Here is a 26,179-nt window from a genome sequence, read left to right on the forward strand (position 1 = left end):
CTCATCTGTCACAAGTCTTTAGATCATGACTCCTATGTAGTGTTGGTTGAAGACCAGTGTTAGATTTGGGGTCAGCTGGGGAACGAGTTCAACTCACAGGGTTTGATGCTTGGTGGTGGGCGCTAGAGGGCTGACTCCAAAAGAAACGTTAGCTTATGCGACGTTAGCTCCACCACACAGCTCTGCCGCTCTGACTGAACAGTTTGTCCTCTTGCACGGTTGCCAGGCAGCATCGGATGGGCTCATTAACAAATGATCAGAAAAGAAGCTGAGTTTCATCTCAGTGGGGACGAGTCTAGTGCAGCTTTTTAGGCTTTTATTCACATTTCCTTCTGCTGATCCCAACAACATGTTGCTAAAATCACTTAAACTCTCTTGCTAGTGAGAAGCTACAGAAGCTAGCAGGGCTGTGATCGCTGCAGTGAAAACCCTGTTGGGACAACTGAAGCCAGCCCACCTCTGCCCACCCTCAAACAGGAGGAACTGTGAATGCTGACAAACACCTGAGTAGGCCCAGTAGATCTCCTCGGCGACTGCTCTCCGCTGTCTCGACCCGTCGACCGCTGCTCCGTAAAGGCCCGGGATAGTGGCTCTGGACTCAGCTTTGCTTCCTGTCAGAGCTGTTGGGGAGTAGAACACACAGACGTTAGCAGAAAGACTGAGCTAGCTGCCATTCAGTTAGGTTAAGCTGCTAGTTTTTATGTTTGAATATAAAGTGTGTAATGGTATAATACCAGTTATTTTTGTGGAAGGCTTCACTTTTACCAATGATGCTAATGCAACGTTTTAAACATTGGAATTTGCTTCTTATGTGACCCAGAGAAGTTTCCTGCATTCACACCTCAAAGCTTTAGGTTAAAGTTTGAATTTTTAGCTCCAACGCAAACTTGACGTGGTGGGTTACCAGATGAGGACTGACAGCTTTCGCTACATCAGCAGCTGACATTAGCTAGCAGCAATTACATTTTTGGGACAACCACGGCTGGTGCTTTGCTAGCCTGGAATGTTACCTCAATAATTGTTCTGTGTGATGTAAATCTTTATGTAAGTGCACATTAGCATATGCTGGCAGCCACAGGAGGCACAGTTATATGTCACATCTGAACAAAGCTCAAAGAAAATATTAGTTCTCAAGCCTTTTGCAAGGCATTGTGGGGGATGATTAAAAGCCCCCCATCAGTGGTCCTGCGTCCTGTTTTTATTCTTCGGCATGTCAGCATGGCTCCTGCCTGCCAATGCTGATAGAAGCTCTATGGCCTCTCTATGAATTACATTATTGATTCCCAATACTGCCCAGAACACAAATGGAATTATGCACACCCCCCCCTCCCCCATCCTCTCCAAACACATCTCTCTTCTGTCTCCAGTTGTCTTTGACTTCTTTCATGAATTTGTCTTTGACTCTGCCCCCCCCCCCCCCCCCCCTTCAACCCTCCCATTCTCCCAAGCATCACCTGACCTCTCTTCCAAAAATGTCACAGTCACGGCACAGCGGAAATGGCAGGTGGAAAGGTCACGACCAGGTTGATCTTCATCCAGTGTCTCCTCCTCCTCAGTTGGGCTCTTAGCTGTTTAGCTGCTGCCCATGTTGGGCAGCTAACATCATCTTTATTAGCACAAATGCTAACTGTTGTGATTAGCTCTTCCCTACTGTATCCAGATGGCTTTAACAGGAGATCATCTATGTTAGCATAAGTTTTCTCCTAATCGAGATCAAGTGAAATCATTTTACTGATTTAAATACTGTAATTCTTCCTTCTTTGAGCTTTAATTGGTTATTCTTGCCAACCTGATCTGTTTATTCTTGAGTTTTATTCCTTGTTGACATTGACTAAAGTGAAAACAGAGATGAAGGACAACACAGGGGATGAGCAAAGAGAGGAGGAGGAGAAAAAATGGGATAGAAGGAGACAGCAGAATGGTGGAGGAAAACCTGGGAGCACAATGGTCCTGAAGCATGAGGATATGAGGAAGAGGAGAAGGAGGAAGAGGGGGAGTGACACTGAACTGTGATCAGAGTGAAAATGAGAATGGAGATGATTTCATGTTAGCTATAGCTATAGCTAACATGAAATGCCCCCCCCCACACACACACACACACAGACACACACAGACACACACAGTCTCACACAGCTCTTTAATGTCATGGAACTGTCCCTGCAGACAGGCCCCGCCCTTCCCTCTCACCCTGCAGATCATTGATTGGTTGTGGATTGCGGCTGCAGACTGACGCCTCTCGCGCTCTCCTGCTTGGCTAATTAATAGCCAGTGTTCGATGAGACAAGGTCAGGCAGCTCAGAGGCTAAAACACGACACCTCTGCAGGGACACCACACACATGCAGCTAATGGACTCCACCCACCAACACCCCACCAGTCCCGCTGCCATAGATCCCGCCCCTAACAGACCACGTCCCAACAGGCCACACCCCTGACAGACTCAAATTTAGCCTCGTTCAGATGAGGCATCGTTAGTCGAAAACTCTAGCGTTTGGAGCCTGGTGACACCTGACGACAGACCGACCAGAGCTGCTCCAAACCCGATTAAGGCCATTGATCGCTGCAGTCACCAGCGACTGGCATACCTTGAGTCCTGGACACTTCAGGAGGGGGCCGAGCGTTCTGATGGGGGGGTCTTTTCTGTAAGTGGGCTTGAAGGTCATCACATATGAAACAAGCTAACAGATGGTGCTTGAAGGAGTAACCGCTTTTCTCTTAATAGCTCGCCATCTCCTCATGTGACATTTCAATATTCACACACTGGTCTTCACCGTGAGGGCTGTTTTTAATGTCCAGGCTGGGTAAAATGTCAGAGCCGTGTAGCTGTTGTGAGGGAAGGAACATCATGCCAGCATGGCCCACAGTATCGCTGCGGCCCCGTTTCAGCCCCATGCCGGGTTGAGAGGCGACAGACATCGCAAAGACTGGGTGAAGTCATGGCGGTGAAGATTTAAATATCAGAAAACAGGTTTTCATTTCATCATCCAGCCAAACATCCAGATGCCGGTAGGTCTAGATGAAGGGCACAGAAGAACAAAAAGAACAACGCTAAGCAGAGGAACCGCTGGTCTTCTGTTCATGCTCAGTGGATCTCTTAAATTCGCAGATACGCGGACGCAGATGTGACCTTCTTGTTTTTGTGCTAGCTTGCCGCAGGGGCTTGGCATTTAAACTGCAGCCTAATGCCAAATGTGCATTAGAGTCGGGGCTAGGGAAAGCGGGTGTCCGGCCCCCGGGCGAACCCACGGTTCGCCACCATCCACTGCCTCGTCCCATGGACTGGACAGCTGCGGGGGTGGATGTGCTGCTCGTGTTCTTTCTACCCATGTTATGCAGGTAAACAGCAGCCCTGCAAGTTAGGCTGCTGTTGGGTGGACGAAGGAAAGTGTTGTAACAGAGTGAGTGTGTGGCACGATAGACAGACACAGAGAAGAGCGGGTCCAAGAGCACCTGAAGGAAGAGCAGAGCTCTGGACGAGGAGGATAATGGAATGCACACTTGAGCTGGTGTCACAGCCGAGATAAGCGAGGCCAAGCAGATGAGTGATCGTGAATCGATCTGCTCCGCTCGCCGTCACCAAAGGTTTGACTTAGCGGGTCAGCGCTGATTTAATGTGCCTCCAGCAGCCCAGCGCCAGCCTCGCCAGGACCAACTCTCTTCTTTCATCCCATCATTCCCACGCCATTCCTGTCAGGATCAGCCAGCAGAATTCCACAAATGGAGCTTTGTGACCTCCCACTGATCTTCCCGTAATGTCTCAGAGCACCGTAGTAATCAGAAAAGTAATAACAATAGTAATAATTATATTTTAACTCCGTTGTCCGTTTCTTCTCCCGTCACCAGCATCTCTGGTGGAAGGCAGCTTGAAGAGCTGGTTCAAGAGCTGCAGGGTGGTGAGGCGGATATTCAGCTGCTTCAGATGGGTTCACACCTTGTTTGAGACGAACCCAGAAAAAAACCCTCCTGGCCAGTGAGGGGCTAATCCGGAGATTAGGGAGTCTGAACGCCATGTACGGAGCAGAAAGAGAACTGACCAGGGTTGGCACCAAGTCCAAGGGACAGTGGGAGTGTTTGCTATCAAAGAAGCAAAGGACTCTGGGATACATGGCTGCAACTGGAAAAGGTCAGTGTTCCAAGGGGAGAAATCTGCTTCAACCTGCTTCTGACACAGTGTGTGTGTGTGTGTGTGTGTGTGTGTGTGTGTGTGTGTGTGTGTGTGTGTCTGTCTGTCTGTCTGTGCCACATATGAGACCCAGGGAGAAATGAAGACATGGTAAACCTACCACAGGACCTCGCACTCCGTTCTGGTCCCATCACCGCTGACTGAACATGTGTACAATATGATGGATCATGATGAGTCTCCCGCACACACACTTCTACCAGTGTTTAATGGTCCAATCCCATTGAACCTACATTCAATCTACACATTTCTGGTACAGCAGCACTTATTCAGCGGGTGGGTTATTACCTTCTAATGGAGTTGGTGCTGATCTGAAAGTTAAATCTGAGATGAATCAGTGAGTGAGTCAGGAGGGAAAATTGATGTATTTAACTTCATCCACTCATCCCAGTGACACTCTGAGGGAGGGAGGAACAGACAGAACAGCAGAGGAAAGGTCCCTGGAGGTCTGGACCAACACACTTCCCTCAATGCCATCCATCCATCCATCCATCCATCCATCCATCCATCCATCCATCCATCCATCCATCCATCCATCCATCCATCCATCCATCCATCCATCCATCCATCCATCCATCCATCCATCCATCCATCCATCCATCCATCACTATTTGTAATGTTACCAGAGCACCAGTCACCCGATGTATTTTCTGATGTTCTGTAATGTATGTGTGACAGCTGGTGGACCGTTGGCTCAAACTCAAACACATAGGAGCAGGAAGCACCCTGAGCCTATGTATCTCCAGGAGGACCAACCAATCTCCCGCTCACACAGCCAAGACGCAGGAGGGACGTGAAGAAGATGAGGATGGTTCTGGTAGGAATCCACATCAAAAGCCAGTCAGAGTGGGAGGAGAACAAACTGAAATGAAAGCAGGTCCTCCTTGTCCTCCTCTCTCATATCTTCTCCATCTGGCCTGAGGAATCTGGGTAGACCACCATGTGTGTTCTTTAACAACACATGGAGGCACCGGCTGTTTTTCCACCAACAGGCTGTAGAACTTACTCAGATCTGACTCACACCAGAGCTGGTTGGATCCGACCAGCAGTTCTCCTCATGCTGGTGGGTGGGTGGTCTGGATCAAACTCTGCAGGAAAGCTTCCATTTAAAGCAAACACATTCCAACTTCCTGCTAGAAGCGTCACATGGAGCGATTGTATGTTTCTGGTTTGATAGCGGGTGGCTGGCATTCTGCTCTGAGTTAACGCAGTCAAAACTGACCTCCACCAGGAAGCTGGCGCGATTTATCTCCTGAGCTCCAACTTTGAGCCTTTTTGCTAATTGATTACGGTTTATGACTATTGACTGGTCGGTTAGCTTGGTCACGTCTTGTGGCACCTTGGAAAGGTCAAAAAGGTCAGCTGATGTTGCCAACATCCATTTCTCCAGTGTTCCTCACCCTTCCAGACCCGGTCTAACCACCCTGGAACTGGAATAAACCCACATTCCCAGTGGTTGTATGAATGTGTCTTTTCACAGAATAAATGGCTTTAGCTTCTGTGCTGGCAGAGCAGTTTCCTTCACAGTAAATCCAAATATGGTTCAAAAGGAACTTATAGGCAGTAAAGCAGCCACTTTCCTCATCATTTAATGAGAGCGCCATAAAAATATTTAAAGAGCTAAAAGTTTAATTTGACTCACATTGACCTGTGCCCAGGTTATACTTGCAGCTTTGATTTGTATTTTATGGTTCTGGGAGCTCTTTAAAAGTGCTGTTAAACTGGCTGTAGTGACACTAAAGCAGAGAGTTGGAGGTGCAAATCCCAGCATTCTCAGTAAAGCCATCAACTCTAAGGCTGGTCAGAGCCTTTTAGAACAGACTTTGTTCAGGAGGTGTCGGATGCAGAACTGCGGGGATTTAAACTCCCTTCCATCTGTTTTGTTCTGTGCTGAGTGTGTGAACAGGCCGTGTGCAGACTGCAGCTCTGCCTCTTTGTTCTTGCTGCTCCGTTTGATGCCAAACATGCGTTTGAGCCCAGCAGGACCGGCGAACCCAACAGGCCGGCGGTGGAGAAGTGTAACTAAAACATCCATAAATACCACCTTCGTTTAAATACAGGAGAGATGAATGCTGGGAAAACTCTTTTTCCATCTGTGGATCTTTGAAACAGATTCAAAACTCTCCATCTGCCATGAGTGTGTCAATCAGAAGATTCCATGAGTCTAAACTGGCAACATACCCAGAAATTTGCCATTAACTTCTTTTCTGATGGCAACGAAAATGATTAACTCACTAAAGAAGTCAAACAAAGCTAAACCAGATAAAAAGCAGATCCTGACCAGCAGATCCATCTGTGCACAGGTACGACGTCCTCTCGAGATGGTCTAGGCCTGTTCCACGCTAGTGTCTTAACACATGTTAGCCTGTGTGTAACGCAAGTCACGTGGCCTAAGTTCAGTTTTTTAAAGACCAGACAGGCGCATGACCCTGACTTCCCAAAGGTCATTTACAGGCTGCTGTGCTGAATCTAAAAGTCATTTCCATACGGGCTCCAATGGGGAAAAATATCAGGGCAGGTCCAAATCCTCGGGCCATTGCTGTTATGGCTCCAGGCCAAGAGAATTCATTGTTCTCACCTGGAGTCTCTACAAAGCTTTATTGGTAAAAAGGTGAAAAACTACATGAAAAGTTGACATTTCATTAATGAGTGTTTATATCCGATGATAGAAACTGCACAGTGTTTAAAAAAAAAAGTCCCAACGCTTTGCTGAGCAATCAGCGATTACCCAGCACTGCACCTTTTAATGCTGCCTGATTTCCATAATGGCCCCATGGCGCCCCAGTATTGATTACAGCTTCCAGCAAACCCTCAAATACCAGCGGCACCAAAACTCAATTTCAGGTTATTGAGCCAATTCTCAGAGATTATGCATACGGAACCTAAGAAAAGAGCCATGAGTGAGGAAGACGGACAGCGAGAGACAAATTAGAGGACTGGGAAGAGACACGGCTGCCTGGCTAAGTGTAATGAAGGAGAACAAGTTGAGTCTGATTGGAGTGGAGCGAGTTGAAAGAGGTCCTTTCTCCTGCAGCCGTAGCAACCCACAACTCTGGTTTGAGAAGTTCTGCCCGGCCCACCGGCCCGCTTGTTCTCCCCATGCTCCCAGTTTAGCACATTTACTTTCCCAGGACTTAAAAGGACTGATGTAGAAAGCAGCATCTTAGCATCTTTTGATATTTGCACATGTGGGACAGAGGTTATGTGGGGACTCAAAGGTGCAGTTGCCATAGCGATGACGATGAAGGCCATTAGCGCGTCCACACCAGAGCAATTGAAACGAAAAGTTCAGGCATTCCTGTGTCAGAACTCCTCCCCACGGAGACGCAGGAGGAGACCTGGATGAGGTCTTTTTAAAGGATGAGGCGGTCGAAGAGCCAGAACAAGAGCAGCATCATCTCAGGTTACGTCGTAGCTTCGACCTTTTCGGCCTCCTGTGAACTATGTCCCATCACACAGCTTTTCTCCCTTAACGTGTCTCTGATCTGATATCCTCATCCAGCCTTGATGAGGCTGTTACTCCTGGGGGGATCTTGCCCTTTGCCCTGGCAACAGGTCTACAGCAGGAATCCTGGGACTCAAACTAAGATGGGAAACCCTGTGGTGAGCGCTGCATGGTTAATGAAAATGAAAACAACAACTTACATTTTTTAGTCCAGTCAGCTGGTTGCTGATGTTGGTGACATGAAATAGGCCAGCAAGTTCAGAAAATCACATGTTGGACATGCATCGATACATTTCCAATAATTATTAGTGTTATTAGTCTGTCCCAATAGATACTGGTGTCCACAAACAGCTGTGTAACCAGCAAAGTAACCCCCCCCCCACTTCTCTGGTTCAGTCCATTGCACAGTAACAATGGCTATTGACTGGATGGCACGTAGAAAAGTGGATGAGGGTTCTATACCAGTGTGTCATCATGGTTGTCTCATCTTTGGAGATGGACGCCTCTGCGATGACTCGGCGTCAATGACTGAATTTACCTGTCCGTCTTCAGCTGGAGGTTAATTCTGAAGTTTAGCAGAAATGTGCCAATTGGGAACGTGCTGATGGCATCAGTGAGTCACTTTGGCAACCATCTGACACTACAACCACGCTGGGTTGAGCTTCTGCTCTGTTTTTAAAAGAGGACTCACCCTAAAATACACAGCTGACTTGTTAGTCATTTGATGCTGATCATGCAGCCTTCTGCACCTACTAATCTCTTACACATCAACAACGTCAGACTGTTGGGGTCCAGGGTTCCAGGTTGTGTGTTGCTTGCTTTTTCCTGCAGGGGGGGTGGAGGAGCAGGTAATTTGCTCCAGCTGGCGCTGCAGGTGAATGCACCTGTCAGCAAGCTCCATCAGCCGCGTATTTAAGGATGAAGGGCCTGTCTGCCAGCTTCGGAGAGTTATTGTATTTACCATGGTAGATCTGACTCCTGTTTCTTTGTTGTTTTTTGGAACTTGTTGTAATGCCTCTCCCTGCTTTTTTGAGGTTTCCACGCTGCCCTGTTGGAGGGAAGAACATGCTAGACCTGACTCCCATGTTTGCTCCACGCTGGAGCTCTCTGTGCACCCCGGAAAGCTGGACAAGTGCTTCCTCTGTGGTCCAGGAGGACTGTTGAATTGATCTTTTAATAAAGACATTGCTTTGGACATTATTCCCACTGCATTTTGTCTGCTTTTGGGTCCAGGAAAAAGCCGAGACCTATCACAGACTTTCTAAAAAATCTCCATTCAAGATCATTGGACCTCTATATTTTTGAGATCTTTCATAGATATCACCAATCCCAGCATCTCCTTACCCTCACAATCCCAGCCAAACCCCTGAACTTGACCCTAACATTGTGCCATGTTAGAATTGAAACAGCTTTGAAGTTTTGAGACAAAATCTCCTCATTTTACTTGTAAAAAGTGCATCTTTGTCCATATTCAGTAGCATCTATATAAGAACACACACACACAGGGTTCATTATGATGTTGCTGGGGTCGCTATCTAATGTAGTCATCAGAAAAATCCCAACATACTAATTGGCCTATTAGTTTTGGCAGCAGCCGTGGGGGAGGGTCCTGCATCCATTACGTCCACTCTGACTGCTAGCCGGCCAGTCAGCTGATCAACTGGGGTGTGGAGGATGTGGGTTACAGGAATGAATCAGGCAGCAGTGGCACCATTAGCCAACGAAAAACAATCATCCACACGCTTTCTGCCTAATGGAACGCCCCCCCGCCCCTAGACAAATTACTCATAAGTGTGTGAGGAGAAAGCCGGCAGTTTGTATTCAGCTCATGGTCTTTGATGAGCGCTCAGCACCGCCTTTATGCTAAAGCGCCCTGTCACACACAGAGCAGCTGCACTGGGGTTTTGAGGCCATTTGTCAGAGAGCGTTAAGGCCTTTATTTACAGCTTAGTGTCCAGTTCCAGCCAGCCAGCCAGCAGCTGAACTCCACAGAGGACGTATTTACTGGCTGTATCCCTGATTTATATTCATTTCATGACAAGCACGACAGGGAAGAAAAAGAGGCTGCTGCTCGGATCAAAAGGCGATGATGATCTGTTAAAAGGAGTTCTAGCCTTCAGTCAATCGGTGTTATTGATTCTGGATCTGTTTGCTGTTATTCATGGATTGGGGCTGAGGTGAAGGTGAATAAAAGCAGCCCGAAATCACAACGAAAACAGGAAGTGGAGACGAGTCGCGGCACAAAGATAAATACCCATGTTTCAATAATTGAGCTGACAGTAAAGAAAAAGGATCTCCTTAGTACAGCTATGGAATATTTAACATATTAGCATATCCACTCAACTGTATTCAACATGAAAATTTGTTGAACCAATATTGAAGTTATCTATTAAATATCTCCAAAGCGGCACTTTCAACCAATGCAAGAAAGTGTCTAAAGCTGCTGTAAGGACGCCCTGAAACCAAAACCACCTGACCTTCTTGTTTCCAGATTCTTTCAGATAAATCAGTTTTTCTCCGAGGACACCACAGCAGAACAGCCCGAGATGAAGCAATTCTTCCTCTGGGGATCATGGATGTGGCACTTAATCTGCCTCACATTGACATTTGTCTAAACTTCCAGTCCGGCTGTCAGGATGGGTGAGACCCTCCAAAGAGCTCCTGGGGACTTTTCACATCTTTGCTTAATTTAACAGCCGTCTGGTCCAAAGCTCTATGCAGCTGATCCAAAAATCATCATCAGCTTCAGGTCTGATGAGCCAACAGTGGCCGCTTATCAGCCTTTATTACCAGTTTATCTCTACAAACCAAAGCATAGCTGCGTGCTGTGCTTCACCCCTTCTGGAGATCCTGTCCTCATCTCTGATGTCTTTTCTGTTCCCCTCTTCTTGGTCCTGAAACCCGTCTTTGCTTTTTGGTGTATTTACATGAGGGTTGTTACCTCTTAAGTGCTGTCTGACTAAAGGATCACTGTGTCAGGATCAGGTGTCAGGATCACTGTGTCAGGATCAGGGAGTCAGGATGAGGGTTTCAGGATCACTGTGTCAGGATCAGGGAGTCAGGATTAGCCTGTAAGGATGAGGCTGTCAAGATCAGGGTGCCAGGATAAGGTTGACAGGATGGGTGTGAAAGGATCACTGTGTCAGGATCGGGGTGTCAGGATCAGGGAGTCAGGATCAAGGTGTCAGGATCGTTGTCAGGATCAAGGTGTCAGGAATAGTTTGTCAGGATCAGGGAGTCAGGATCAGGTGTCAGGATCGCTGTCAGGATCACTGTCAGGATCACTGTCAGGATCAGGGACTCAGGATCAGGGTGTCAGGGTCAGGATCATGGGTTCGAGAGCAATCCCTCACATGTGTTATATGATATTTGGCAGATGATCACTCGGCCCAGACTTCAGTTAGTTGACCTCGTCATAGAATGAGATGTGAGGCCAGGACTCAGCTTCAGTCCCTATAACTGGCTCATCACACACTCCTCTTGCTCCAAAGCACCCGGAAACGTTACCTAATTCTACATTTATATGGCTTCAGGAGGAAGTTGACCTCTCTTCTGCACTTCCATGTGCTCCTCAGAACTTCCTGTCAGCTTTGTCAGCAGAAAGAGGTATCTGATCATGAATAATCGATCCTGCTGAATATCTCCAAGATTTTTGGACACATTTATGCATCAGCACCAAACTGTCCCAAAAACAACAGAAACAGCCCTCCCTCCAGCTCTCAGCCATGGATTCCCCTCCCAGTGAGGCTGCAGTCCATCAGGTGGCTTTGATGTTATTTTAGGATGGATCCGTTAAGGAAGCAAGTACTCTGCTCTGATTCTGCCGCAGGGCAGGAGGGAGAGTTCATCTAAAGGGGATGTGAGGAAGCATCCAGGAGTTTTACGCCCAAGTCGAGGAATCCATCTTAAGCAGGTTTAGCTCTGGTACACCAGCAGAAACAAAGATGAGGAATCATCCTTCCTCACAAATCCATCTTTCACTTTGATCTCAACTGGAATATTGGCCGATTAGAATATTCCTGAAACCACTTGAAACACAAACAGGCCCCCGTCAGGCTGAAACCCTCCTCCAGAGGCTTAAGTTTGATCTGTCCTCCTCTAGATCCCGCCATCCCCCCGTCTGTCCATGGCTCTCCTTGTCAGTCCTGTCTGCTCTATAAGCAGAGCTCAGACTCGCTGCTTTGCTGGTTGCCTAAAAAACCCAGCCAGCATGGTCCACACAGGATCAGAAGGCCCTCCATTAGCATTCCCTGCGCATGCATGCTAACACACAAATACGCAGGCATGGGTGACAGCACTGCCATCAGCAGCGCGTCAAAGCCCAACACGCTCCCAGCCTTCACAGCTCCCTTTCGTCCCTTGCTGACTGTGCACAGTTACAATTGTCCTACGTGAGTTTTGCATAGGTTCTACAAAGGTCTCTGGTACGTGTGGCGTCTCCTCAGCAGCCTTCCGTCCACTCATGCTTCTGAGTTTCAGCAGCAGCTGGGAATAACACCAGCAGAGGCGCTTGTACTGTATTAGCGTTTGTCTAACAGCAGCAACGATGTCAGTGCTATTGCTAGCTCCTTGTTGATTTTCTTGGAATTCATGTTCTTTTGTGTAAACACCAGCCAGCCTTTGACCAATAGAAACTAATATCGAGAAGACGAAGATGTTATGAAGAGTCTTTACCTACCACAGTGTAACAAAGGCTTGATCAAAGGCAAACAGCTGTCAATGCTAGCACTGGTGAGTGTGAGAGTACACTGACGGGTTTGTTCCTGTTTTACCTCCATCCTCTTCAGCTGTGCGGAAGAGTCGGGGGAGGAGACGAAGAGGGCAAACACCGATGAGGCCTAATTAGAGAGATTAGACATGGAGGAAGTGACTCACGCTACAATAGCTCTGACCTAACGGCTAATGTTCTCCACCCATCCCATTTAATCCAATTCATTCTCAATGTCTTTATCCTCTTTGTGTTGCTGCCTTCAATGGCTGAGGATCAGCCTCTGTTTGTGCTTTACATCACATCCTCTCACAGGGAGCACAATCAGGGATCCTCTGCACTGTTCCTCTTGGCTCCTCTCGTTCAAGCTATTTGCAAGTGCAACTGTAGCAAATATGGCTGCTGTCTGATTTTGCTGCTTTTCATGCTGAAGCTTTAGTTAAAATAAAAAAAACAAAAAACGAATTGACAAACTCAGCTGGATCAGGATCGCTGTTTTATCGTGATTATCCCAATCAAGTTATGTGTCATGCTCACGTGCCCCTGATTTTCTAGGAAAGGACAGACTCAGGCTGCAGTCCCGATGGTGCGCTGCATTAAAAATGCCTCAGTCGTGACTAAATAATGACGAGCTGGGATGTTTCCCGTTTACTGTGTTCGTTTATCTGAAGAATTTCAGGGACGGATGATGGTCTGTTACAAGAAAAAAACAGCAGATGTGGGATTTTTCTACTGGAGGGAAGCGAAGGGAAGTTTGTCCTCTATATCAGACAGATGATCAGGACAATCATGCCGAGCACCGCGTCAGTTACATTATCAAAGAGAGAAAAGAGGCAACGCAGGAGAAATGAAGCAGGGCTGCTTTATTACTGCGATAAATCCACCCCTCGTTGCATCACTACTGTCTCCAATGTTTGTTCAGGATTATGAATGGATCGAATTTCCCTTAAAATCAGACGGAAGCATGTCATCAATCATCAGAGATTTTGTGATCCTCAGAGAAAAATCAAAATCCATAAAAAATATGCTGTGCCTCCTCTATAGGTGCTAATTAGGATCTATTTAATGCATGAATATAGGTGGGTGGAGCTCAAGGTCATCCATGTGAAGGTCATTTCCTGCCAGACAGAGCGAGAATCAGCTGTTAGCCATATCAGCTGTTAGCAGTTGGTCGACGAGCTGAGGCTCTCCTCAGTCCCACATCAGAGAGGAGGCTTTCAAAGCACTCAGTGGTGGTCGGGGTTGGGTCACCCTGATAAGGCCTTCAGACCCGCTTCAGCCAGGAGCCCAGAGTGTGGAGTGCTCCAAGTGTCCTGTCTTTGACTCGCAGCTGCTGCTCAGGCTCAAATTCTCTCCGACTCGATCAAACGGAGGATTTCACGGTGGCTCTACTGTACAGGAAGTCTGAGGCACAACTCCACAGCCATGGCATTGAAACCCAGCCGGGAGTGTCCCACTAAAACTAGCTTAAAGATGACATTTGTATGTTCCAGTCGATAAGCACTGAGTCAGCTGCTCCACGCGATCAGCACCAGAGTAGCACCGGATTAGCTGGAGCGGTGGCACTTCCTCGGTGCTGCTATCGCTTCAGAAGATCTGAACTTCCAGCACATGACAGAATCCCAGAATGATCCCTGAAAGATGTTAAGACAGTTCGCTCTTAGAAATGGCTGCAGAAAGGTCCTTTCAGCTGAAAATCTGAGCTGAAATGTTTTTTAAAGGAACTCTTCCCCACCTTCCCCCTCTTTCCAAGCTGCAAGTTATCAGACAAACAGACTCCTGGATGAACTTTGGATGAGCTTTGGTAGTTTCATTTGGAACTTAATTTGCAATAGGGAATCACTGGACTGTCAATCTATGATGGATTGGTGACGTTGTTATTTGGGTCACTAGATGGCGCCAAATCTCACTCTGTTTCAAGAATCACAGGTGAAGCACCAATGAGCAACACTGGCTCTAACTGACTGACACTTATCGCTCACAAAGGATGTAGGGGAGGGAAAAATCATTTGGGTTACTATGGCAACTAGGAAGATGGGTAATCACGCCCCCTCATACCCATCTACTTGTTCCCTCTGTGACTCTTTTCCCTTTGGCATCAGCCTGTTTGGATTTGGATGCTGCAAGCGCGCAGATCATGTAGCCTGATGCTAGTTCATGTGTCATATACATTTATGATATCAGTAGCAACACCCTGAGCTGGCAGTGCTTTTGCCCCCTGGTGGCCACCCCAAACATGATGGTTCCAGCACCATTAAATCCAGAGTTCTTCATGAATTTACAGTGGTCAGTCCACATTATCATGCTACCATGGCTGGCAGCTGATGATTCTAACTATAAAAATAACAATGCAGGATAACACATTCCAAGCTTCCATTTTCCATCACCATTGTTTCTGTCTTTGACCATTTTTTTCCCTGCAGAGTTGACCCGTGTAGATCGACTCAACCAGACACGAACACTGTGGTTTGGGCTTTATGCTGCAAAGTTCAAAGTCTTGTTTTACCACTGAGCCGGCAAAAGTGTCAATCAGGAACGCTGGGATACACCAGAGTGTCTTTATGCCTGCATACGCAGCGCTGCGTCTTCAACCGGACCGCAGAGGACAAGGTGCAACCCAGACACAACACGTATCATAATGGAGAAAGAATGTATGACTTCCACCCCCCACCTGGGTGGTCGGTCAAAGGGGTGTCTCCCTGCTGATCTCCACCTCTTGAATCTGGAACAAAGAGAGGAGGAGTGATGATGCCTCATGGTCAGGACAGCCAAATGTCTGTGGGGATGTGTGTGTGTGTGTGTGTGTATGTGTGTGTGTGTGCGCGCATGTGTGTGTGCGAGAGAGAGGCCCTGAAATGATGATGTTGGCCATATCCGGGTCTCCCTGATTCAACATTTGCTGTCGGTCGGTTTTGGTGGCACCTGCTAGCATCATGTGACAGCAGAGGTAGGAGCTTAACAGGAACCAGCATCAAATGGAGAGAAACTTCCTTCAGTCTGTTCCACATGTCATTAGCATGTCATTGACACGTGAATCACTGAGGACTGATGATGTCATTATGCCGGTGTAAGTCACATGACCATTCTGTGTGTGCTGATAATAGAGCTGCTGAGATTCATATGTGTGACTATTACATTTATCAGGCTAAATGTGATGTCCAGAGCCCCCCATTAGGAAGGACAATGGATGGATGGATGAATTGCCATTGTGTGATTGGCTGAAATCAAAAACAACAGAGACCACACACTGTTCAGTGGTCGACTGTTACCGACTGGATTAGAGAAGCTTCCAGAACCAATACAAGACACACCCATGACAAAACGCTCTGAAGTAGCATCAAGTTGCTTTCTGACACTCTCTCTATCTCCCTCGGTCTCGCCACCATCTCTCTCTCTCTCTCTCCCTCTCTCCCACCTGTTTCCTTCTCGGGGGAGCGTCAGGCTTGGCTGGTTTCCATGTCATTTTCCCCGTGGGTCATATATCGGCCCGGGGACGTGGCGAGCAGCGGCGCTGGCCCCCGAGTGATTAAAAGAAGAAAGATGACTGCAGTTCTCAGTGTAAATCCAAAGACATTTCAGGTGGAACACTGGTGTTTGTCACCAAGTGAGGAATGGGGTAAGGTCTCCCATGTTTCAGTACTGAAGGACCAAGCCCCCCCCCCTCTCCTTCCATCTCTCTCTCCTTCTCTCCTTCCCTCCCTGCATCCCTCCATCTCCAATTCAGAGAGAAAGGAAATTAAAATGATGAAAGCCAGAGCCTTGGAAGCCACTGTGTAACCAGTGTGCTTCTGGTGCATTCCAAGGATAAACCTTCTCAACTCGAGAAGGTCCTGAAGGACATCTGGTGGAAAAATTAAACATATTTACCTGAAGTGGATTTCTGGCTGGCTTTTTGAAATATCTATTAACTGTTCCCCCCCTCCCCCCCTCCACACACACACACACACACACACACACACACACACGACCGACTTCACTGACTGAAGGTTTAATAATCCGGCACTAACCAGTCCACTCAGCAAAGAAAGGAACCTGTTGTGAGAGTTATTTAGAGATGAAGGGGGATTGATTTTAAATCTACGAAGCATCGATGCTGTCAGGAGCTGCATCGGGAGTTCTCCTCCAGGACTAGAGCGGACCCGCATTGTGGTGGAACAGGAGGACACAAGCAGTAGACGGGTCACTGACCTCAGCCACCAGGGTCCTCCTGTTGGTGGTGCTCTTCTTCCTTCTCTTCATCAGGTCAACGCTCAGAGGTGTGCTAGGAGGTCCTGCTGAAGTTGCGGCACCTTCACTACTTCTCCCATTCATCCCACATTTGTCATCTTTTACACCGTTGACATGCCAACACTCCTGTCGGCTCTAATGATAAAGGCTGCGTTCACACCTGAAGGTGGTTCAGCTCTCACTGGTTTCCGCACATTGGTTAAAGAGAGTCTTCCAACATCTGGAGAATTTTAATGTGGTGCCTGACAGAGGAGCGCACCATCGGGTCTTCCCGATCCCGATCACATGACCAAGATGAGAAATTGAGCGAAAACGCGTGGTTGGTAAAAACAGAAGAAGCGAAGACTCCTGAAGGCAAAGCAGAGCCCGAAGCAGAGAGAGGTCAGCAGGGATAAGAGTGGAGGAGGAGATACAAGCCCGCTTTAAAACACCTCCCTCTGGAACACAGACAAATTGGGTTCCACCGGCCATGTCCCCTCCCCTCCACATTCTGATCTCTCCGAGGGAGAAGCCAGCGTCTTCCAAGCATTAAAGTGGAAAAACCAACGGCGCTGCAGAACTTTAATGAGGAGGCTTCTGCTGCCCGTGACACAACAGTTCCTGGCATCTCGTTCCTCTTTATTCAGTAGCTTTGGCTCAACTGGAGGAGCAAAGTGGCTTAAAACCAGCGCAGGCCCCACTGTCCCCACTGCAGGCCCCACTTACACTGTCACAGCATCTTCTTGGTTATGCCTGTAGGTGAGCCGGGTGTGTAAAGAGACCCAAATCTGTAAGAGACACGGGCCTGTAGGTGACCTGTGCCTGTAGGTGACCTGGGTCTGCAAGAGTCCCGGATCTGTTGGTGACTCGGACCTGTAGGTGACCCAGGCCTGTACTTGACCAAGGCTTAGGTGACGCAGTTATTTAGGACCTAAATGCGACTGAAGAGCAGGAACTGGTTTGTGTTTAAGCTGTGTTTAAGATATGAGACAGGAAATCCTGATCTGTCCAGAGACCCAACATGGATGTGGATGAATGAAGGGAATGAAAAAACATCAACTTAACTTGAACTTTGAGAGAAAACGAGAGAGGGTGCGTTAGCTGGTTTGGTGTCTTCACTGACAGGAGAACCTGTGGAACCTGTGGAAATTTTTAGTTTGTTGGTTTGAACCTACATTTATTTCACACTTGTGAGGACATCTGAGGACAAACACTCGCAGCAATTATGATACTGAGTGAAAAGATGATTATTGCTGTTGGCAGCCAAGAGCTGTCTCTCTACAGCTGTTCTCTTCAGAAAATCCAAACATCCAATTCAACAGTAGAGCAGGAGAACATTCAGAGGTCCGTGGGTGTCCTCACAACTCTGCATCTTCATGTCCGCCTCCAAATTCACCAGATTTCCATTCTTGCTGCCTCATTGATGAATAAATGTGTCATTAAAAACAGCAAACAATGCTCACATTAAAATAGGCCTGTGTGTGTGCGCATGTGTGCAAGTGTGTGTGCACATTTGTGTGCATGCGTGTTGGAACTATACAAGATGAGGGAAAAGAGGGCAATAAACAACAGCAGATAACTTAAGAGTGGGATATCAGAGGTCGGATGACTGATGGCAGAACGGGGCAAGAAGACCCAAAAGAACGATGTCTTCTGAGGTTGTTGAGGATCTTCTGAGGTTGTTGAGGATCTTCTGAGGCTGGAGGAGGAGCAGAAAGGCTGAACAATCCCCTTTGTCACCGCCGTCTGGCCCCGGTCAAATCACAGCTGAGAGCGAACAGCTCATCATCTTCCTCCATGCAGGGCAGGTGGAGGCCACATTCACCACGTTTGGCCTTTTGTTTTCTCCTCTCGCTCTTGCCTCAACACACGGTTTGTTCTGCTTCACCCTCGGTTACGCTCGTCAGCTTCCACACCGTCCGACAGCCTGTCAGTCTAAGCTTCTTTTAACACTCAGCAGCTCGCAGTGACACAGGCACTCCCTCGGCATGGAGCTTAGCCAAATGGAAAGGAAAAAAGAGGATCAGGCTTGGCGGTGCACACCTCTTCAATCTCATCAGCCTCTTCTTAATTTTCCCTCCTCTGTGTGTCTGCTGCATGCAACCCAGCGTGCCAGGAATCCTGTAGCATTTATTAGCTTTAGCATAAAGCAGGAGGGAAGCAAGTGATAGAAGGAGAAGCTCTGAGCATTAACACCCTCTCCATGCTCTGCCTCAGTTTTGATTCATGGTTCCCAAAACTGTTTGAGGAATACCGACTACTTCCATAATCTGGGAAAACCACATCCCTTGGAATGAAACTCCCGACTGCAGCTGTGGCTGTACAAACAAAACAAATAGAATTTAGGTCATGAACAAGAAGAATGTTTTCTTTCAAACCCTGATTTCTATATTTTACAGAAGAAATCTGCAAAACCAAATCAACTAAAATCCAAAATGGATGTTTTTTGGGGTTTTTTTTTTTTTTACTGTTGTGCCAGAAGATGTCAAAAAGAGTGAGAAAGGTCGCTTCCACAGACAGCAAAAGGAGGGGATGAGACGGCAGCTCAAACAGGCCCGACGGGGCAAAATACGAGAGGCAGCATCCAGAAAATTAAATGGGAACACCGGCACCTCTTTTCCCACATAATCCGGATGGAGACACTGAAGTGGAACTGTGAAGAGAGACAGGTTCTTCTCGAGGTTCTACTACAACTGTCCCTAGAACACTGTCTGGTCTGACAATGCTTTTAATGCTGTGTAGTGAAATGGTCTCCAGGAACACTGAAGCAGAAGGTGGCAGATTCCTGACATCACCAGCACTTGATAACATCTTCAGCACTCTTTCCTAAAAAAAACAATCAGGAAGACAACAGATCGGGTGTTTCCAGCATTCGTCTGACATGTTGCATTTGTGCAAGTAGCCCCCCCATCAAAAGAAATCACGCTATCTTCTAATCAATCCGTTAAAGCAAGGCTAGTGTCGACAGAGCCTCAGCGCTCACTGATAAAGCCACCCCCCCAGTTGGCACATAATAGCTCAGAAAGCACCGAGACGATGACGACGATGATAACGATGGGGCCGCGGGAGGCCGCGGACCGTATCCAATTCCCTTCCACGAAATGTCATCCTTACCCACTGTAACATTGCATTGCCGGGGCAAAAATAAAGGCTGGAAGAAAAAGAGCGGCGTCAGGAATGCTGGCTGCAAATGGCTAACAAAGCGAAGCATCTCATTTGTTTCCAGGTTCAAGGGAAGCAGAAAAGGGTGCTTTACAGTCTGATGGGTATCAGATGGGAGCAACCCTGCCCACCCCCAGTGCTCCCATGGCCAATTCAGGTGGACACGGGCACCAAAGTTTACATCTTAATTGGTTTCAGGCATGGAATTGAAAATGTTAACACAGCTAAAGCAGTTCTGAAACCACCGCAACAGAAGGAAGAAGGAAAAGAGACAGAGCTGTACTGGTTCCCTCTGGGGCCAGAGCGAGGGGGCTCACATGGTTACAGCAGAAATAACAGTTCCAACCATTTTCTCAAACATGAGTGACTGAAGAATTTAGATTTGTACCCACCAACCATAGCAGTAAAAGGGTCAAGCAGGCTGAGACCTAAAATTCCCAGTTACCACAGAAGTACTGGATCCTTTCTAACGTTACAAACCAACGACACCAAGAACTCCTCCCACAGGCCAACCCTTAGGACCGATGACTTCTGCTCTCCTGATCCAGCAAAACGGAGGAGGAGCGGTTGAGGAAAATATTCACTGGTGCAGAGAACAGCAGGTACACAGCTATGAGCATCATGTTCTAAAAACAATCTGGGACAAGCACATCTATTAGCCTGCACCGCTAACAGCAGATGCTCTCAGGTACCAGGATAAATTTATGAGATGTGTGGCGGTGGCATACTGTCATGGCGAACTGTCACTAACCCACAGTGCAATGTGGCAGGACCTGCCTGTGTCATGTGCCCATCTGCAAAGAGAGTCAGTGATGTGCAAACAGGTGCTAACAGGTGGGATGATGGAACAAATGTGTTTTTATGTGGTAGGCTAGCAACTGGCTGGGAAACCAACAAATTTATCAGAGGTTGCTGCTGACATCGGTCAGTCATACGAGCAACTTCAGGCAAATGTTCACCTGTGGCCATAGAAAGAACCCATCCACAGAAGCTCAGCCCTGCTTCTCCACACTCCTCAGCGGCTCACCAGCCTCTCTGGACGCTGGTGAAGCTCAAATCAACGCCACAGTCAATTGCACACAACCGATGAAGTCCAGCAGAGAGTGACAGAGGGCTCATTCACCTTCTGAACCTGGAACTGCCCCCCTGCTGACAAGCCTTCCCCCCGATATTTGTCACGTACCCAAATCAGGACTGACTATCACTCCAGCCTACATCTGCTTGTCCTTTTGTCCCTGCTGGGATCTTCTGTTACATTAAAGCGACTTCCCTCTCAGCCAAACAACAAAGCTGCTTCAGATCGATTTCCTGTGGTGCACAATTGTGCTTCTGACATGTCTGACAAGTGATTTTGCGGGACCATCGCCTACTTTCCTGTCCTGACTATCTGTTCCTCTACTCCGCTTGGTCAGTCTAAGCTTGATTCCTAACTAACAGGAGATCTTCTCAGAGCAGAACCTATTTTCCCGGCAGCTCTGAGCACCAAAGGGTGTTTATCCTTCACTCTCTGTGATTCATGACACATCCTCCAGACTCACAAGACACACATACTGCACCTAATCCAGGCGAGGTGAAAAGTGGGCTAATACAGACCGATTGTAACCGGCTCTGCTGTAATGACTCACATCTACCGACGGCCATGGGGCTCAGAGGATCTGAGCGCGAGAGCAGCTCTCACACCTTCCACCAAGAGCAAAAGAGGATGGCTCAAAAATCAGAGAAGTCAGAGAAAAATCCCCCACCGCCCCGTTCAGCTAATGCTACAACCACACTCACAGTGCAGATACAGGCAGGTTTAGGCTAAACAGCTACAGCATGTATTGATCTTTATTTAAGGTTAAACTGGAGATACTGACATCCTGGATGGATCGAGCAAACATTGCTCTGATCTCATCACCACAACAGGAAGGAGAGATCATCAAGTAGTCAAACACCCCCCATTCAAGGTCAAACATCCAGACTGGATGCAGGTCAGAAGGATGTGACCTGTTCTTGGTGCTTCCAAGGCTCCTCCTCAGACCTTGAGAAAGGTGTCACAGGGTCAGAAGGGGAGTGTGAGAAGCAGGCTGCCTCTCAGAACATTTGAGAGGTTCACTTTAGTTATGTAATAGATGGAGATTAGCCCAATTAGAGAAATGAAAGCATTTAGGACAGCGTTACAAAGCATTATGGGTATCTGAAGTCAGATCTGATTATCAGTGCACCCCCTCTGAGGCATCTAAATGATGGGCCTGGAAAAAACCAATAGACATAGTCTTCATTTCCCCCCAGCGTGAAGTCGAGGTTGCGCTGCTGATTTGTTGTTCTGCATCGGTGGCTTTGGGGGGGAGGGCTTCACATCCATTTATCCGATCCAGAACCCCCCACCCCAGAAAAACGCATTCATAGTTTGCTGACCAGTTGCCTCACGTGGAAGGAAGATACAAGAATATAAATAAGAGGACGGTCGTTTCCTCCATCACGCATAAATCCCCCCCCCCCCCCCCCCTTTTTTTTTATTTATTTATTTATTTATTTTGGAGGGGGGTGGTTGTCTGACAGTTTTGACGTGCTGGTGTCGGGGGGAGCGCGCAGACGTGAACAGCACCAAGTATTCCCGAGCCGTTCGACTCATGATGGGATGCTGCTTGATGCTCGAGTCTGCTAAAGTCTCAGAAGCAACAGAAAGACCAAACTCACCTGGATGAAAGTCGGCCCGGGGGAACGCGGAGGCTTGCACCAGCACCCAGCAAATCCACCAGCAGCAACTCCAGGAATGCAGTAACCTCCGCATGGTGGTGGGATGCACGTCGACATGCAAATAAAAAGCTGCAACAACTGCTGAGTTTCTCCCCTTGTGAGGGCGAATCACCGACGCGGTGCAGAAAAAAGACAAGCGCGGAGTGGAGACTGTACGTGCTGTCGGCGAAGAGGGGGTTAATTTAGAGGTCCAGTGAAGAGTCTATCCGTCCCAAAATCCCTCTGATAATCCAGTTTCTGCAGCGTAACTAGCGCTGCGCTGGAGGGAGATGATGCGGTGCGGACGGATTAGCTGTGACGCGGTGTCGCTCCTGTCGCTGCGGTGGTGGCGAATGCTCTGGTCGCGGACGCGCGGAGAGAAAGGTCGGTGTCTGTGATGGAGGAGAGACGCTGGAGGCTTTCCATCCCTCCGTCCGATGTGAGCCCAAGTCTGACAGAGAGTCTGAAATAGTCTGAGAGCGAGAGGGAGGAGGGAGAGGGAGTGAGCGAGAGAAGGGGGTCATTCTTCTGGATCCTAGTGCCGACGCGAGAGTATCATAACATGTCCCATTATAACAGTAATAATAGGTAGTTTTTCTCAAAGAGGATGGGGCGTTTTGGTGATGGCAGAGGTTGGGGAGGGTTAACGAATGATGATTGCTGTCCCAGGAGGAGAACAAACTGGTCTGATGTGTCCAGCTGATTACTGAGCAATGTAGACTGGACTCTTAAGTCCAGGTGGTGTGTTGACAAATAGGCTCCACGTGGTAGACACTCTTGTCAGAGAGACATATACATGTCTAGACTTGATATCACTGGCCTGAGATCAGTAGTGTGAAATCACAATCAATCAATCTTTATTTGTATAGCGTCTGTTACAATCAAAATTGTTTCTCGGCACTTTACAGAACCCCAGGGCCTAACCCCAAACAAGCAACAGTGGCAAGGAAAAACTCCCCTTTAACAGGAAGAAACCTTGAGCAGGACCAGGCTTATGTAGGGGGACCCTCCTGCTGATTGCCTGCTGGCTAGAGAGAGAGGAGAAGGGGGGAGGACAGGTAGAGGATAGAATAGGTAGGAGAGGAGAGGTAGGAGAGGAGAGGAGAGGTAGAAGAGGAGAGGAGAGAATAGGTGTAGATCATAGAAAATACATACAGAAATACATTATATTAAGTAAAGTAAGCTGCCGGTAGAGTGTGAGATCAGTACCGTTAGAGCTGTAGTTTGAGGTCACTAGCGTGAGATCACTACTGTGACCAGTAGTCTCAGGTCAGTAGCATGAGATCACTAGTATGAGATCACTTGCGTAGGACCACTAGGGCGGGATCACTAGTGTGTGATCAGTAGAATGAGGTCAATATCATGAGATATCAAGGGTGGGATCACTAGCGTGAGGTAATTAGAATGAGATCACTAATGTGGGATCACTAGCATGAGATCGCTAGTAAGGGATCATTAGCCTGATATCACTAGTGTGAGATGACTAGCATAACATCACTAGTGTGGGATCACTAGCGTGAGACCACTAGCTTGAGGTCACCAAGATATGATCACGAGCTGATTTTACTGATCACTAATGTGATCAGTGTGTGATGGAATAGTGACATCAGGCTAGTCATCTCACACTAGTGATCTCATGCTAGTGATCCCACATTAGTGATCTCATTTTAATTATCTCACGCTCGGGATCCCACTGTCGTGATCCCACGCTAGTGACCTCATTCTACTGATCACACAATAGTGATCTCATGCTAGTGACTCCACACAAGTGAGCTCACCCTAGAAATCCCATGCTAGTGACCTCATACTAATAATCATACTAGTGATCTCACACTACTGACCTGAGACTACTGATCACAGTAGTGATCTCATGCTCATTTTACTGATCACTAATGTGATTAATGTCACTAATGTGATCAGTAAAATGAGGTCACTAGCGTGGGATCATTTGCGTGACATCATTACCCTGAGATGACTAGCGTGAAATCACTAGTGTGAGATCGCTAGTTTGATCAGTAGAATGACATCACTAGCATAAGATCACTAGTGTGTGATCACTAGTGTGATCAGTCAAATGAGGTTACTAGAGTGGGATCACTAGTGTGGGATCACTAGCATAAGATCACTAGTGTGAGATCACTATTGTGAGATCACCCGTGACAAATTTTTACATGGGTTTTTAAGCTCAAGCTTGTCTCATATTTAATACATGCAAACATGACACCCCGTTTCTGTTATCAATTTTACATTTTTTACCTGAGTGGAGCTTCATTTATGATGATTTTATTCATAAAAGATGCCAAACATCAAAATTCTTGAAGCTTCTATGAATCCCATTTATCACTCCTGTGATCTATGAATCTGCAATCATGGGAAATTGGCAGCTTTGGGGTTTCCTCCCAACTCTGTCGCAGAGATGAGGGGTGAGTTATAAAACAGGAAAAACCAATTCAAAGTGCAACAGGAAGTGGAAAATGTCAGGCAAACTGAGGAGCAGCTGGGAGACAAAGTCTGGACATACTGGGACACTGCATCTAATCTACAGGCTTTAATGGACAACAATTAATTAACTGTGATTAGCTGTGATGTGACTGTTAATTAGCTGTGATACTAAGATGTTATACAATGACCCCAGGTCCTGTTTCACTATCCAACATTTGGATTTAAAGTTGTTTGATGCGCATGACTTCACAAAGACTTTTGTTTTGACATTTGACTGGATCCCCTTTACACACGGTACAGGAAGTTATACAATAGGTGCATGTGGGAGAGGAAGCTAAACACTGGTGGCTCCAACTTCTGGCCTTCATCTCTGTGGCTCATCCACACAAGATGAAAGGGGGCCAATGCCGGTGCTGCTGAGGTGGACCTGGTCTTGAGTAGCAAAAACCTCATCAAAGATCATGAGTAAGCAGAAGGCTCCAGGGATGAGCATTTGTGGGTGATCCAGGGGAGGTGAAGTGAGACTCGATTCAAGAACCATACCAACCACAATGGACCAATCAGCTGGAAGGTTGTCACTCTTTGATTTCAATATTGAAACCACAGCGAGAACTCAGCGGTGGGGTCACCTGATGGCAAAACCTTCTGCACCAGTAACACACCACACACTGGTTAACACCAGCCGACCAGAGGGAGAACTCCTGAACCAACCCAGTTCATTGAGGAGAGCTGAATGGGGACAGAAGATCTGGAGGGATGAAGATGTGATGAGTGAGGTGTGGCTGCACGTGTGTGAAGATCCAGCCGGAGCAGCTTTCTGTGGCTTCATGATGTCTGCTTTGGTTTGAGCCTCTCAACTGTTTTTTTTCATGCAACAACAGAGAAACATCAGATGGAACCTGTTCTGAGCTCCTCACAGAGCAGCTCAGGAGAAGATGGTGGAGGTGAAGCACACGGTGTCACACACCACATCACACACTTGATTCCCCCTATAGCCCCTCCCACAGGTGGTTCAGCTCAGCCAGACTTAAAAATTGTGGTACCAGTCCTCCCCCGGTCCCAAACGAGTGCCGAGTATGATCAGAGCTTTCTGCTGCACCAGGACATGAAACTCTCTGTTCTTCATTACTGTGCAAGTCTTTTGTAATGTAGCTGAGCTAATGAACACATTACCTGAGGCCAGTCAAACCAGTAGCTCTTCTTCTATGGTGGCGTGGTGTCTGGCTGGTGTTTTATAAGGTTTTTCAGCAGTTTATTCAGCAGACACCCACAAGACTGTCAAACTCTTAGCAGCTTTTTTGCCCATTTGCTTCCTGTTTT

General features: G+C 47.5%; 1 protein-coding gene and 1 long non-coding RNA gene across 4 annotated transcripts in view; one reads left to right on the forward strand and one right to left on the reverse strand.

Annotated features, from left to right (window-relative positions):
• Positions 1–22,882, reverse strand: part of LOC130524339 (receptor-type tyrosine-protein phosphatase gamma-like) — a 129,866-nt gene extending 106,984 nt beyond the window's left edge. Inside the window, exons 1-2 of one of the 3 annotated variants that reach the window (XM_057030368.1) lie at positions 22,379–22,882; positions 535–620 (exon numbers count right to left, since the gene is read on the reverse strand). In XM_057030368.1, coding sequence (XP_056886348.1) covers positions 535–620; positions 22,379–22,472 — 180 coding nt within the window. In that variant the 5' untranslated portion in view covers positions 22,473–22,882. Of the gene's footprint in view, positions 1–503; positions 621–22,378 lie in introns of all 3 variants that reach the window. The other 2 variants (XM_057030367.1, XM_057030369.1) reach the window with 2 other exon arrangements.
• Positions 7,916–8,823, forward strand: LOC130524350 (uncharacterized). The gene is made up of 2 exons (XR_008950110.1): positions 7,916–8,588; positions 8,658–8,823. It is a non-coding gene; the product is annotated as an uncharacterized LOC130524350 (long non-coding RNA).
• Positions 22,883–26,179: the final 3,297 nt, after the last annotated feature.

The sequence above is a fragment of the Takifugu flavidus genome, chromosome 4, assembly GCF_003711565.1.
Source record: "Takifugu flavidus isolate HTHZ2018 chromosome 4, ASM371156v2, whole genome shotgun sequence".
NCBI lineage: Eukaryota > Metazoa > Chordata > Actinopteri > Tetraodontiformes > Tetraodontidae > Takifugu > Takifugu flavidus.